General features: G+C 36.4%; 1 protein-coding gene across 1 annotated transcript in view; it reads left to right on the top strand.

Moving 5' to 3' along the window:
- Window positions 1-231: 231 nt before the first annotated feature.
- The window catches only part of LOC106133556 (neural-cadherin), a 311,092-nt gene continuing 294,250 nt past the window's right edge, over window positions 232-17,073 (top strand). The window contains exons 1-2 of the mRNA XM_060944308.1: window positions 232-313; window positions 2,180-3,514. Of these exons, the coding sequence (XP_060800291.1) occupies window positions 2,221-3,514 (1,294 nt within the window). The 5' untranslated portion in view covers window positions 232-313; window positions 2,180-2,220. The remainder of the gene's footprint in view (window positions 314-2,179; window positions 3,515-17,073) is intronic.

Here is a 17,073-nt window from a genome sequence, read left to right on the forward strand (position 1 = left end):
AATAAGTTTACCCTAACCGAAAAGCCAAAGCAGTATGCACTTAATCGGCAGTTGTATTACGCTAGTGCTAGTGCTGAAACGCGAGGGGAACCCTGTGCAGCTTTGCTAGGGGTAGAAAAGCGCGAAGCTCGCCGGGAGTGCCGGGCCAGGGGTGGCACGCGGGGGCGGTCGGGCGTTGCGCTCGATACGCGCGCGCGCCGCGATTCTGGCCGGCTAGTCGCATTTCGACGCCGCTCCGAGTAGCGTGTCTGATTCCCGTCAACGCGCATCTGTCAAACGTTACGATATCGTTAAAAACAATTAATTTTTATCAGTACGTCATTTGGTAAATAACCTAACGCACACATTTTATACTTGTTCGCACTTGGTGTTACAGTGAAAATTATGGGAATCCCGTATTTTCGGTCCTACTTTAATTCATTAATTTGTTTACATTGAAATCATATGTTTACGATTTCGCTTTTCATCTGATACCTATTTTTCCAATTGGAATCTTTATTTACTTTTATTCAACAATTTTATTGCTAATATGGCGTGAATTAAAGTGTTTTCAGTGTTATTTGTAAAAGTTTATCACTCAATCAGCCCGCCGGCGTGTGTGTTTGAAGCTGGATAGTGCGTTCGTAATTGGGATTTGTATCCGTGATTGTGGCTAGTAGTGCAGAAATAGCGTGAGCTTTTATTCAGTAAAATTGGTGTGTGAATATTTGATGGTGTGTCGTGAACGGGAGCGCGTGGAGAGTTGAGATTAGCATGGCCGAGGGCGCGCGGCGGCGCGAAGGGTATTGATCGGCGGCGGCGGGTCGCGAGACGCCGGCGTCGCTAGTGCCGCCTAAATAAAGCGCCGCATGTGTGCCTCGCGCCTGTCTTGCCGCCCTACGTCGATGCCACCCGCCGCCGTCGTAGCCGTAGCCACTATGCGCACCTCGCTGCTCGTGGTAATGTGGCGATCTTACTACAAAAAAAAAATTTGGTTGTATGAATAAGATTTGAAAGGGAAAATTATGTATGAAATGAAAGTACCCAACCCTTTGTAGGCTAGGTATCTACCATGTCACAAACTAGCGAAAACAGATGGGTTAGGAAAATAACGCTTCATGTAAATCATAGCATGTAGTAGGCAATTGGTCTTGTACCTAAAACAGTAGGTCAATGAAGAGTTTTGAAGATTCCTGGATTATACAAATACAATTCCTGTCTGTAAATAAAAAATATTGGTAGGTTCTAAGTACCTACACAGTTTTTGGCGTGACGTGAGACTTGATTTAAATGAAATCACTAGTGATTTGCTCTAAAACTGTACTGAATATACATAGGTAGCTGTAGTGCCTAATGAAATTTTTTTAACATCTGAATGTCTACCTCCCTTCGTTTTGTTATTTTTTTGAATTATTGAGCTGAGAGATAAACCTAGTTCAAATGATGGTCCTTCGACCCGGACTTTAAACAATACATCCATTCCAAAAATAAAAATAAAATATGTTACCAACCAAGGTAGGTATAAATATCAATAGCAAGTAACCAATTTAAATATCAATAGCTTTACTTTCATACGAGACTACATTACCTACCTAACCATATTTTTTACATAGGTATTTAAATAGGTAATGGTGGTATTTTTGATGACTTACTGCTAAATAATTATACCTATTACCTAGGAGATATTTATACAAATAGGTATGTAGTTATGTATATAACGTTTCATTTCGACGTTTCGTTATAATATTGTAGTACATTGTATACATTTAAGTAAACCGTAAACGAAGCAAATAACACGATAGGGATGATTGAAAGAAATTGTTGACCCTTCCAAGTTCACGGAGACAAGATATTGGCCAATAAAGGGATGGCGAAAGAACAGCGTTGTTATAAAAAAGAATTATATTTAAATAAAACGAAATTATCGAATTACCGCTGACAATTTTGTTTATATTTACAACTTGTTTCACTTATTCCAAGTGAAGAAGTACAGTAAGAAGCAAACCCCTCAATAATACCGGGTAGCTGTGAGGAGATAAAAAATTGAGTTGTTTTGACTGTTAATAAATATAAATATACGGGATCTCAATTTTCGAACATCGAGTGCAACAAGTATAGATAGTAGATTAGTTAGAGTATATGCGTCTTTAAAATTGATATCGTAATGTTTGCATTGTTCCAATGGATTGTTTGCTTATAGGTGTGAAATGTCGGGATAATAATTAGTTGTCGATAAGCAACATGGCTCGCACTGTGCTGGCGGGCGGAGCGTTGCTCTGCGCGCTGAGCCTGGCGCTGCAGACGCACGCGCTCACCCTGCTGCCACACGACGTGCGGCCTGGACATGCCGTACGCCGCTTCGTCGGCAACCACTCGCGATACACACTTCTCGACCCACAGTACTCCTCGTACTTCACGCTACTGGACAACGGACTTCTCATGACCACCGCCGATCTTGCACCGCTTCTCAACCAACCGGTCAGCCTCGCCATTCTAGAACAAACTCCTTACAGTAGTTCGGCCCATTCCATAAATCTACTGGTGATGGATCGCAGAAAAATGATTCATTTCCCGACAACAGATGACATACGAGGAGAAATACCTGAAAATGCTCCTCCCGGTACCATCGTCGACTTGCCCCCTATAAGAGCGACAGCCTTTGCTGATGTCGGACCTATTGCTTACAAAATTATCAAAGGAAACGAAAATTCCATATTTTCACTCCGGGAAAAGGGTAAAGGAGATAGCGTAACATCAGTAAGATCAGTTGTCACTGATGGTGATATAGAAATTATATCTACCCAGTCTTTAGACACTGAAGACAAAAGTTTTTACAATTTAGTTATTCAAGCTACCGATTTTCGTGGGGCCAATAAGGCTAGCTTGCCGATTCGAGTCGATATCACGAACGAAAACGACCATACTCCAATATTTGATCAAACCATTTATTACTTCGCTGTAAACGGAACTCCAACAGAAAATGGGCCGAACGGGACTGGACATTGGCAACGGTTCTCAAGTATAGGAAAAGTGCACGCATATGATGAAGACAATGATCGAGTTTATTATTCCCTTGCAAGTCACAGCAATCTTGTAGTGATAGTGCCCCAAACTGGAGAACTCATTCTCGCTGGTGAACCTGATAGTCATGAAGTCGAACTGCATGTTGTCGCACACGATACTGGTTCTCCGCCACGCAAGAGTCAGCCCGCCCGGGTTTTCATCGAGTTTGTTATTCGTCATCAACACAAAAATTTACCTACACTTCATCGTGAGAAACGACGGGTTACTCGAGCAGTCCGACCTACGAAACGAATAGAATTCACCGAAGCCGACGGCGAAGTAGAAGGACGATCAGTTTTCACTCTTGAGAAAGAGACGGACCGTGAAACATTCAAAATAAGGGACGAAAATCCGTGGGTTACTGTTGAACCTAGTGGAGCTGTGAAAGTTAAAAAGAAGTGGGATTACGAAGAGCTGGGACCAGAGAAGACTATCGACTTTTGGGTGACGATCACCAACGCTGGAAATGGAGGTAAGTGACATTTATTTTTTTATCAACTTAATTTGCATTTGCCCCTTAGTATACCTACCTATTGATGAAATACTTGAAAAAGTAAAGCTGTAGTAGACTTTGCTAAAAATCTATTTAAAAATGTAATTTAGTGTGACAGCAAGAACGCGTGCCATAACAATGCACTAACAATATAAACAACAAAAACTTTGAAAAGGTGCCGCGACTAGTGAAGTCAATCGTTCCATACCTATAACATTTATTATTATCCTTTTTTGTCCCACACGAAGATGCTTTTAGTTTTTGTCGAGGTGTATCAACTTATAATCTCATAACGTCTCTATCGAGGGTGAATTGGGATAATGACAGGGAACAAGGAAAGAGCGAAGAGACGCAAACCATGCATAGATTCTTTTGAATCATGTTGTTATGACGTAAGACCATTGTCATTGGCAGTTTGTATAAAAGTATTTAAATTTTTCATAACAATTTAACTTTAAAAATAGAAAATAAATCTATTATATATAACACATTATTAATGAATAAAAAATATGTCATATGAAAGTATTTCTTACAAGATAACAATTGGTTAATTTCTAATGTTTATTCCAAAATAAAATAAGACCAACTTATGCTGTTCTTTCTCTTTTCTCTGTACAAAAATATATTACAATAGCTAAATAATATAATAATAAATAATAAACTAAATGACTGGGTAGCCCCAGACAAAAATAAATTTAGTACCGATACATAGACTGACTACAAACATAAACTACTCCACGGATTGCTCTGTGCTAAGAAATGATTGCTTCATCAGAATTATGAGAGTAGTTCGTGTAAGGGGCGTGCAACCCTTACATCACCCCCGCCGCAGGTCACGTTCGAATCGAGATGATGAACCTCTAAGAGAAATGGAGCTCTTATGGACGATGTATTTTGTTTTTATTTTATATCTAACCGAACGTCAAAAATTTGAAGTTATTTGAATCCCAATTACATTATGAAGCCATACTGCTGAAAGGAATATATACGTGGTAATAGATATGTAGGTATGTAACCGAACGACACGAGAAATGAAAACATTTTATCGTATATTTCAGAGTAGCATGCTTTATGAAAAGGGTTATTTTAATAAATAAAGAATAAACCTTATTGTTATTATTATAAAAGTAGCGATTTACTTAAAAATGATATAACTGAGAAGTAAGCTGCCACGGGTTCCCATCAATATCATTAGTTTAAATCAGACTTTTTTTCGGTGATTGTAAATTGTTTGGTGTTGTAATATTTTTAATCTATTCATACGATATGCTTTATCTTTTTCAGTCAGTTCTTCAATATCGCTGTCTAACAAACGAATTTTTGTTTTACCATAATCATTAGTTATCTCGGTCATGTTATTTCGGCCATATGCACCTCAACACTACAAGTGTGATACGACGCGATCCATGCACCTGTCGGATCGAATCGGCCAGTGGAGCATGACATGACGTAGACAGGTCTCTCCGACCAGTCACGAGTACTGAACTCCCATCACGACCGACTAATTGTAAACCCCTGCTAGAGATCTATCGGCAATTGATAATCTTATTCGTGTATTGATGCAAGTTATATTTTGTATTAGATATTTTCTTTTTAAATTACGATAAAAAAAAGTTAATTTAATAAACTAAATGTTACCTAAGATAAAATCCGTATAATAAAAATAGCATCACTCAACGCAGGAATCCTTTCTACTATCTATCTTGATAAACTTAACAACAACGAGCTCACTTGTAGTATAAAAACAAAAAGCTTTCACATTTGTTGTGGAATGCAATAATAAAATGTCCATATATAATCGGGAATCAGTGCAATCTACACAGCATCAGGCCACGCGCCTGCTGTGACATCGAAATCAGCACACGACAGGCGAGGCATGGAATTCCCATTAGATCATTGTAGTTCTAGTGTCGTATTCTAAGGCTTGAAAGGCTCATGCACAGGATGAACGTGTTAATTTTTGAATCCTTTTTTCAATATAATGCGTAGACAAAACTAAACTAAGTATGTAAACAAATGCAATTAAAATCTGGTAGATCGGCACTGTCAACATAAGAAACAAAGAATAAAATGTGTAATGACTAAGTCATTATAATTTTTTTTTCATAAAATCTTAATTTAAGCGCGATTATGTATTCTTGATTATTTTGAAGCGTAGCTTAGATGCAGAGATAGCAAACTTTTAAAATTATTAATTGTATCCTATAATGGGCTCAATCGTCTTACGTCATTAAAATTATGTTCGGAAGCGACAAACGGACAGGTTGTGATTGTGACCACCGTGCAGAATGCGTGGATAATCGGAGACCTGTCGCACGGCCCGGCCATCTCGTCTCGTCGGCGTGACGGCCATGCGGATCATTGGAATGCTTCTCCTAATATTTGTCTCTTGACTTACACACGTGCCCTAGTAGGTCCACTAGGTCTTGAAAAGAGCAGATAAAATGAACTTCGAAACTAAATGAACTAGCTCAAGTGGTTAATTGAACGCTCTTCTTATAATCTACCAATAAATCTTAAAATAGCAAAGTAAAAAAATCCTAATAGATGTCAAATATAGAAATAATAGATAGATGTAGAAATAATAATTAAAATGAAATTTATTAAAGGAATGTTTTTCTTTTTGTATTTAATTTTAAAAAATATTTATTTTATCGAAAGCAATTACAAAATACTGCCCAAAACGTTACAAACACCGAGTATTGTGAAACGAAATGGTCAAATCGTTAGCACGTGAAATCTAAATAGAACATCGGAATCTTATAAATCGTGGTCCAGTTCGACATTATCACCCGTTATCAAAATAAATCTACATCGGTGTGTTTAATTACAACATTCTGAGTGGTCAGCGTCCGTTGTGGGTGGCCGAGCCCGGGGCTCATCGAACATCTCATCTCACCCCGCGCGCCGCCAGGAGTCTAACCATTATCATTATTCTGAGGTTAGCTGTTCAAATTGTTCCTATAAATAAGGGATAATTGTGAATGGACATTAATCCCGTCAAGTTCTTTTCTCAGGATCCCTTTACATTATAAACTGAGTTAATACTGAGCTGTCATATTCTCGCCTAACCTCTGAACTAAAAGGTCATGGATGGTCAAAAATTGTGTCGTTGAGTTAGTTTTGTAGTTTTACATAAAACGTCTCGAAAGTATTTTGGCGCTAACCCAATCTGTGAGATTTGTCCCGTGAACAGGTAACCTACATATATTCAAGCAAACACGTTGATGAAACAATTATTCACAAGACGTCGTCGCCGCCAGATCCTTGAGGGAACCTCGTCAAAGCACCATTGTCTATTGAAAAGCGTGCTCTATTGGCAAATTAATTGTTCTTCAGTTGGATCTCTCCAACCAACACTAAACTTTGAAGTGTTTTGCGGAAACTATTCTTCGTTTATACCAGGTTGTAGCTACCTATAAAGATATTATAGAAAACTGAGACTGCCTTATACTATACTTATACACTTATACTGTTGCTGTTGCAGCTGTCACTACACACAATTGAGAAGTACGGTCGCGTTCATAATTGCAGTCATAGTTCGCAAAACTTTATAGCTTGCACCGCTGCTATCACTCACACATTCACACAAATAACACAATAAACAACAAGTTGGGTAACCCGCCATCAAGAAGAGGGTAGTGAAAAAAAAAAGTCGTCCGCTAATCAACACAGCGACACGCCACACAGCGGAGATCCATGGTGGAACAGTACGAAAATAATGGCTTCATACCGACCAGAATATTTGCGGAACAGTTCGACACATCAGTGGTTACTGTTTTGTGTTTGCACCGTGAGGGACTACACCACAGACAGCCAGCAAGAAAGCCGTATTTATCAGAAATAAATAAGCAAAAACGTTTAGAATTAGCTCGGCAGTATTTGGATTTTGACTGGAAAAAAGCGATATTTACAGACGAAAAGTTCGTTTATTTTATGTCATCACAACACGGTAGACATCATTTATTTATGGCGAAGAAATGCAACTCGGTATGAAGAAAAAAATATTGTGCCAAATATGGAGTCCGGACACATCTCTGTAAATATGTGGGGCTGGAAGAGTGCTGCTGGATCTGGGGAACAGATGTGGATAGCAGGACGCGCTACAGCTGCTCATTATGTGCAAGTGCTGCAAGAAACCATGTTACAAACTGTGCGGTGTATTTATCCGATTGATTATATACCAACAATATCATTTGTGGAAGACAACTGCCCTGTGCATCGAGTCCATATAGTGCGTGAAAGGTTCTGCCAATTTATATTAAAAGTACTAATTACTTAGATAGTATTTTAAGGACAGCTTCAATATCTTTTCTTTATGAAAACGAATAATTAAGCTGTAACCTTAAAAACAGGAGATAAGTGGATGATACAATTAGTGTAATATACTATATATGTATAGCTTTATATAATCATCAATATCAATATGTAAATAAAACTATAGGTAAACAGTTTCAATAAAATTTACTAATTTTAATTATTGAATGTTTTATTTTGCTCCCTCTTGTTTAATATTTCTTGCTGATTTCCGTGTTTGAAAACACGGGTATTGTAATTCTTAGATATCAGTTAGTTGGTTAGTCAGTCAGTTACTTAGTTCAAATGTCACCTTGAAACTTTAAAAATTGTCAATAACACTAAAATAGACAAAAAAATCCTTGAATAACTTCGGAATCCAAGTAACGCTAGTAACTAGAACAAGCGAGTGTGAGCAAGCGAGTTTATCTAATATATCTTAGATCTCACTTGCTCACACGAAGTAATAAAATTGCTACCCAATAACTTTCAAAGGAACCACAACCTATGTTAGGGTCGTGTGCAGACAAACTTTCAACCTTATTAAAATGACATAAGTCTGGCAGGCTTTCCTCTATAGGCAAATCTTATGCAAATAATGAGAGACGACGATATTTCGATCGACAATTATCGGGCCCAGTTCGGCCATCGTTGATTACCGTCTCTTTCTGTTTTGTTATGTTATATGTCATAGAATAATAAACTCTTTTACTTAGTAATCATTGGTATTAAAGACCGTATTCATTTGAAGGAATATTTATTCTTTTAAATATGCATGTGTGTGTGTATCTAGTGGAACCACAGTGCACGCTATTTTAACCCGTAAGAATTTTAAAACTATGACTGCAGATATGAACGCGATCGTACGTCAACTAGACCCGCGGTTCCAGTCGCCGGGTTCTTTTATTTTAGATACTTCCTTCCAGTGACTGGGACCGCTCTTAAAAAAAAAATAGATACTGTATCTACTATTCTACACTCGGTTCAGTAACATCAAATTATAAAAGTTGTATGCTGTATACGAACAGTAATACATACTATTCCTTTTAGTGATAAACGAGAACAGGTGCGGCGCTTGGTAGACTTGGTATATAAATCCTGCAAGAGAGATGGCGTTTGCAATGTTACAGGAAAGATATCTTGCGTCTTCCAAGTTTTCTATTGCAACTAATCACTTCATTTTAATCTTCAATAAATAATTCAAAATGTTGATTGATCTGTTTATTTACTTATGTTTGCAGACCACTTTCTTATTTATTTCACGTTGAAAAACGGTTCATCGAAAAAGTGATGAAATCCATTGGTACTCAAACCTTTTTCCGTTGTTATCTTAAACTCTTTTTTGCCTTACTTTGACACTTTCTTACGCAGCGTGGTTTATCGGCAAACGATCTACCGTTTTACTTCGGTCAGTCACATCATGAGCACTGCAATATTACTTTAATTTCGTCTTGATAGTTAAGTTTAAGTTTTGAAGCGCGGACAAGCATCTAAAATCTATGGAGTATTTTCTAAAACGACGTCTTAATCTTTAATGATTCGAGTGCGGCTGGTACTTCAATTAAAATTTACTTGTACTCGTAAAATGGTATTTACGTCACAAAAAACAACTAGTGGAAGTACAAATTTATTTAAAAAAAACATTCTTACATATGCATTACATTAAATGAAACGCACCATAAAATCTATTTAATGAGATTTTAATATTACTTAAAATACAGTTACGGTATAAGAGGAAATAAATGAAGGAAAAAGTAATATTAACTATGGTAATTAAATGGCAGTGCTGGACTAAAGTTTGCTAGAACTATTAAATGAAATGGATTGCGAAGTAGAAGGCGAGGGCGGGAAATGAGATGATGTGGCCGTAACGTCAGTTATGTTAGCTCACTGCAGTAGTTCACCTAAATCGATTTATACTTGGTGTGACGGTCGTCGAGTGACCCGTTGGCTTGAAATTGGCACATCCGGGACAGGGACTGACTTGGCCGTGATGTAATAACATGTTCATTTCTAAAGATCTAATAAAGAAATGATTTTCCATATGTAGCTCGTAGTAATTTACTATTTCGGTAAATTGGTAAACTAAAATTGTCGAGTGTTTGGTTACGGTCTGTTACAGTCGTTGTTTGTTAAATTCTGACATTCATTCAATCAATGGGAATGGGTGCGGGCGTCGCTCGCACAACAATCGCGCTGGCCAATTCCCCTCATTGTGTCCACTCGTAGCAATTACGTATGCGCACTTCCTATACATGACCCACCAGCTCGGTGCCACATCTGGAACTGTTATTTTTTTTTCTGGCTTTTTATAAGGATGCGTCTTATTAATTACAATGCTAATGCAAACGAGTACTTTATTACTATACAACTGCCTAGTGAACTTCTTATTGTTTTATACTTTACTATTATTTATTGTATGAAAAGGTTCAGAAACTCTATGAATCTTTGTGGACATATTATCTCTGCTCATATGATTAAGTTGAGGGTTCTATTTTTCTAGAGTAAGTCAGTAAGCCGTTAATAAAATTTGCTCTCTCTCCCCCACCCCATTTATTCTAATAAAAGTACTTTTGTTAGAATAAATGTCGGTTAACCTTGATAACTTTGGGTTTGCAATTGCTTGCTATTGTGGGATTATGTCTGAGTCACTCAGAAAAGAATTTTGTGGGGTTCGTATATAGCTAATTAATGATTTCATTTACGAAAAGTTTCATTAGAGCTTCATATGAAATTATTATTGAGGTGGTACTTTTAATTTAACTTTAATTAACTTTTGTTAATCACGACTTTCTCTTTATGCACAAAAAGCAGTTGTTGCAGCCAATACGAGTACAATCATGATTGAAACTAGTTTTGAACTTTGGCATTTTGTTGTTCAGAGAGAAGAGAGATTGTGGAAAATTGTTTGTGAACTAGAAACAAACAGTAATATATTACGCCGAAGTAATAGCCTGCGGTGTTCTTCCTCGTAGTTCACACGTCTTGTACTAACTATTGGTTTAACTTCTCTGTTAGTGCCAATACTTCTTTATCATAATTTTTAGGAATTTAGAATGATCAGCAATATAAAAAAACACTTAAGCATTAAAATTAATGTTTAAATATTTGTAATTTTTCCAATTGCTATGTAATATTTTCTTTCTTTATGTAGCGTAGCATAAATGAATAACAACTTTTACCACTTTTTAAATGTGATGAACTTTGACATTGGAACCTATTTAATTGGCAAATATCTTTTGTGGTATTTATATTTGCTTTCAAGGTTGCCCTTATCTGATGCTACTTAAAGGTTGAAATGTTCAATATAAGGAGTATTGACGCATCGGTGTCTGTTGATGGTCGTAATATCGGAAACAAAGATTGTGATCTCGAAGTCGTGAGTGAAGGTGATGTGGATACATTTAGTGTATAATTAGACCTAACGCATTGTAAACACCGGCCGGCGGCGCAGGAGCCCTACGATTCTACAATCTTCAACTGACCATTTGTTGGCTTTCACTATGATTGTGATTTGATTGCGGTCATTCGCTCGTTCTCTTAAACAAGTGGCGTTTATACACTCAACTAACGTGAGATCACGATTCATTTCCTATCTAACAAATGGACTGACAGACATTTGATGTAAGTTGTGTTCAGTGCTTGTGTTACATCGTTATACGTATTTGTATTTGATATGATTTATTGTTTGACGATTAATATTGATTGATTAGTTTCGATTCCTATAAAAATTATCACTTGGTGTATAAATTGTCTCCATTTATCATTAAATTAGCATCGATGAAAACAGAGTCTAGCAGTTTAATAAATTAAGTTCCAATTCCTTCGGTCGTATTGTATGATCGAAAAATTTTACTTACTGCATGTTAATCTCCAAATAGAACCCTAGCAATAACGTGTCTAATATGGTGTGGGATTTCAAAATCACTATGCGATGAGCTGACGATTCCGTAGAAATTATCCGTTAGTCACACACACGCATTTGTATCACGTTCTAAGCTTTCCTCAACTGTTGGAGTTTGCCGTTCATTATTGAGTCGATAGATCACCGTCAATGCAGTTATTGCGTCCGGTAAGACCATCAATACAGTGCTTGGCACATCACGAAACACGATGTGAGTACGTTTGTTCGACCATATTAGTACTTCGTGAACTCTGCCCTTTCTTTACTATTCATTGCTCTCCTGCAAAGATTCAAATGAATTGATTACGAGTATTGAACAAAAAATTCATAGAGTACAGCTATTTTATCAGCTATAGTATAATTTGACATACATAAAAAGTGTGAACTGAATTCTCATGAAATTTTTCTTCACTTGTTATATATACATATTTGAAAAGCGACCAGGCAAATGAGGTCCTTTCAGTGTTAATCCAGCAGATTCCCAAGGGATATGATGTTTCAAATCCAATACAGCCGTGCCGGAAGAAAGGGTATAATATTTTCCTTTCAAAATAAAATGTTAAGTAAATGGCTGTTTCAAATTGGAACTATGTTTTTCAGTGCCTTAAATTGTCATAATGTACCGACATAGTAACTTCCATATTGATTAAACAGACTTTGAATAAAAATAATTTTGGTTAGGCTGGGGTTAAATAGGGTTGGCTGTAAATAGGGTTATAAACAGGTGTATCCGTTTTACGGATAATTGATTTGCGCACTATTATCTACTCTTTTAAAAGAAAATATCATAACTGATATACTTATTTAAGTTTATCTATATTATGCCGTTCTCTTGATAGCATTGGCGGCCACAAACACAAAGTCTCTATTTTTTTTTTTAATATTAAATTAACATTTACAATATGTTTACACGATCCAAAATTCGAGAAGTCTTGTCCGATAAGGATATTTGTGTATAGATGAGTAACTTTTATACGAGATATACAGAATAAAATCAGTTTTTTATTCCCTCTCTATCGATCGAATTTGTTCGTTCAAATACACAAATAATTGTTAAAATTAAAACACTAATAATTATAATTATTATACAGATAGCATCAATGCCCAGTTCAATACGCGTTTTTTTTTTATTATTGGCCTGTTACAACAAGGTTTTGTTTTACAAAAGAGAAAAACAATATCGTATATTTAACTGTTATATAAAAACTGGCTTTAATTATAACGGTGTACTTGTGCATTATTATGTTGAAAACCGCATCTTCTACCCGGGACGTGCCTTCGCCGCCTGCAGTAGTGTGCTGTGGTAGCATGCACTTCATTCCGCATTGTTCGGGTTCGCAATAGCCGTGCTTGAGACTCCTTACATCCACGATTGACATTCAGTTTGTACCAGACGACTTAAACTTCACCCCTCCATGGCAAGAGCTAGGGCTGCCGGATTTCAATATATTTATAGTACTTTAAACCAAAATGTCGGGAATTGTAAATGGACGAGATTTGTCGATTTCAACACAACAACCAATTTTTTTCTCAACTAAATTAATTTAAAACTTGTTATTGTTTAGTACATTTTGTGTTTTGTAGCATTCTTTGCAAATGCTTCAAGTTGCGTGTATCGCCAACGCCTTTGAATATGAGAACCTATCAACTGTGAGTGTAAGTGTTAAAAATGCTTCAATTCATATGGTGTGTGATGGTAACCCTAAGAAAATCGGCTGCTGCAAAACTTTAGATGTTCCGAATACCAACTTAGAATTGTATTGACAAGAAGCCACTTATCTTCCTTCCCAGGTTGCTGAGCTACTGAAATATGGACACGGCACAGATTATTTAAGCAGTTGCCACAGTTTATTTTTAGCTGTTTGCGTCTCTCTGTGTCAATGTTTTATGAGAAAACTGCTCCAGTTGCGGTGTAACGACTACCGAATGTCGCGCTCCAATATTATAATAGGTAGAAATTATGCCTAATTTTTTAGCATTTCTCATTTAGAATATTATCTTTTTAGTCACTGTGCTCGTTTATATGATGCTACCAGTCTCTTTTCCAGTAACTAAAAACTGCCGTAAATTATGCCGTATAGTAGTAAGCGAATGTGTCATCAACTTTGAATATTTACTTTCATGAGCCTACTTTTTGAGTATTTGACTATCTAAGGATTCATGTGGTTTAAGTGGTTTAACCATCATGTGTCTTCTCCAAGTAGGACGATCCATCGCGAGGTGATAGGTCGCGGAGGGCGAGTTCATCGCCAGAGCATAATGTTGCTTGAATAGACCTTTCTAATTATAGTCGGTGTTAGTCGTACGTGTTGCTTGGTTTATCGATACATTGCGCAAAGACAGTCGGTATAATTCACTAGGTTAGTTGCCTTAGCTGGTATAGTACTATTATACGTTTGTGTTTTGTAGGAGTATATCTTTTTTGTAGTTGTGACAAAATATTTTTGCACAGTAATTATACTTGGTTATTGCAAAGGTACTTGGCTACACCAGGCTTCCTAAATAGTTAAATATGATTTTATTCTGTGTCCATAACAAAATTTAATAGAAATCGTTTGATATATGAAATAAAAACCAAATGAAAGTCCTTGCTTGGAGTGGTTCTTCTTTTGAGTTTTGTATTCATAGTATAACTGCTAGTGCATTATCAGTTAGACGATAATTCTTTCGTGTTTAATTTATTAGCAAGGAATACGTATTAGGGGAAAAGTTTTTATCAAGATTTATTACACCTAAGGGATGAAGGTGCAATTATCAGTCTTCTCGGTACCCCTGGGAAATTCGGTGAGGGCTATAATGTGGTTGTAGCCCCTGGACTGTGCACTGTGTAATCAGTTTCATGGTTAGATGGAATAAAACATAAAGTTTGACCATTGAATGTTTGTTTAGTGTAACGACCCCGACTGGAGTGCCCGTTCGGATGACATTTGTGTATGGAATCATAATTTTACTATTTTATTATCGTGAAAGGAGTGTATTATCAATGGTGCAAAATCTGACAGGTTCAAATAAGAAATAGTTTGCAGGTACTCGTATGACAAGTATCAAAGTTAAAACGAGCACACAATTTCAAAGGATTCTTATAATTAAACATTTTATTTCTAGACATAATTGCGAATATTTTTTATTCACGGCCGTATCGTGAGAAAGCTGCTTACACGAGTACCCTCGGTGGTCATAACATTTCTAGCATAACTAGTGTTAAAATAATAATCTCCATCCTGCCCCTAGAATCCGTACAAAGTCCCCAGGTTAATTACCCCTGGGCATTAAGTATTTTAACTTTTACATAGCTAAATGACTCGCTTCCCAAGGGGCCGGGGTCCGGCTTAACAAAGTGTATAATTGAACTCTTTAGAAAGAAAATTATATTTGTTTTTTTAACTGTCTATTTCTCGTCTTTGTATTTTTTGCGCAGTTATTTAAATGACGTATTCTGATTTCACCGTGTTCAATATTTCGGCAGCTACCTAGATTATGGCCAACAACGGGTACCTACTAAAATTAAAACTTAAATTTGTAAGTTTTTTCTATGTCTCAATCCACAATATTGCTTTATACATCATGATATGGGTCAAAATATTGGTAAATGTTATAATCTGTGTAAGTTTGCTAAGTCCTAAAATGCCATAATTGTATTTCATGACATGATTTTGCGTACTCCTTTCTAAGCAAAACTGTCGTGTTTATGAGTTTTGATTACCTAGTCGTAAGTACCTTTAAAAAGTTTATAGAAAATGTTACCTAAAATGCTTAGCATTTCCGTTCGTGAATCACACTATAATTGCTTGTACGGATGGCCAATTCATCACTTTGAATTTTTATAGAGCACGCTTCCCTAATAACTGGCAGTTGTTTAATTTTGCCCGCCATGACTATATGATTAATCGCTTGAAACATGCTGCTTAACCCTGTTATTTAGGTATTTGGGATTCGTACCTACTAAATTGATGCGATTATAATTTCGTTAAGCTAAATACTGTTCTGCGTGGTATGTTTGACGATTGAGTAACGGCGTATTATGCCTGTGTCGTGCATTGACTATTTGGAGAGAGTATAATTTGACTGCGCCTTTGCAAAAGATGTTACTCTTCGCCACGGCTTGCGGTTGAATAGTTGATCATCAAGCCAAAACATTTCGACAGATGCAAACATCTTAACGACTTGAACATCAAATCGTTTTGATTTATCATAGCTGCGGTTAGTGTTGTGGTTGGAAATTAAATGATTAGGAATGTAAACTCACTTAATATTTATTGCTGTAGTGTATAGTGTTAGTCAGGGGAACGGCAGGGGTCACGACACCCACTGTTTGGAGAAACATCGGCGGTAATACAAATATATTGACTCTCTATTATTCTGTTTTCTTCATCGATAAAACTCGCAGGTAACACAAATTAAATGTATAAATTGTTAGTTGTTTAAAAGTAAGATTTTCTTCTGAAGGCATTTTTTTTTTGCTTTGAATTTAAATTAAAAAAGATTTGTTGATATATGTATTTACGATTATGTACCTACTTGATTTTTTTTACATTTTACATATAATCACGTCTATGTACCTTGCGGGTGAGATGGAGCTAACAGTCTAGAAAAGACTGAAAGGGCTACGTTCAGCTGTGTTTATGTTAAAATTGAGATTCAAATAGTGACAGGTTGCTAGCCATTGCCAAAAAGATGAATCCCAAGTTTATAAGCCTATCCCTTTGTTGTTTTTTTTTATATATATGGGAAAGAGATGAAGTGATCCTTTTCTTTTTTTATTGGTGTCGAAAACCACACGGCACTATTTTATATTTATTTAATTTTTTAAATTATTCTTCTTCGTCGTTACCTTTTCCCACTTTCTACGTGGGGTCGGCACAGTATGTTAGTTTCATTTTTTTAATTATTGTACAGATAAAATTAAATTAGTTATAAACAGTCGTTATATCCAAACTTTAAGCGAATTGAAAGGTCATTAACATCAATCTTGCAAATGACAAATCGGTGGCATCTGTTTCGGGGTCACAAACACTAACGATTTCGGAAAAGTAACGCGGGCTAAGCTTTCTCACCGCAAATGTGTGTCCGAAGTTCCATAAACCCTGACATTTATCTTCTTTATCCGTGAAGACATTTCCGTCAATCGCCGAAGCAGTATACATCAATTCTATTTATGTTCTAAAATATTTTAGTAATCTCAGTTTATTTACTATAAGTGTATTTGATTTGAATAATGAGTTTCATACAAATGTTTCCTATTGTAAATGGTAATAAATGGTACTTTATTTTATTACATATATGTATACACATAAATAATCACGTTTTCTTCCCTTTCGAGGTAGATAGGAACCAACAG

Source organism: Amyelois transitella, chromosome 2 (assembly GCF_032362555.1).
Source record: "Amyelois transitella isolate CPQ chromosome 2, ilAmyTran1.1, whole genome shotgun sequence".
Taxonomy (NCBI): domain Eukaryota; kingdom Metazoa; phylum Arthropoda; class Insecta; order Lepidoptera; family Pyralidae; genus Amyelois; species Amyelois transitella.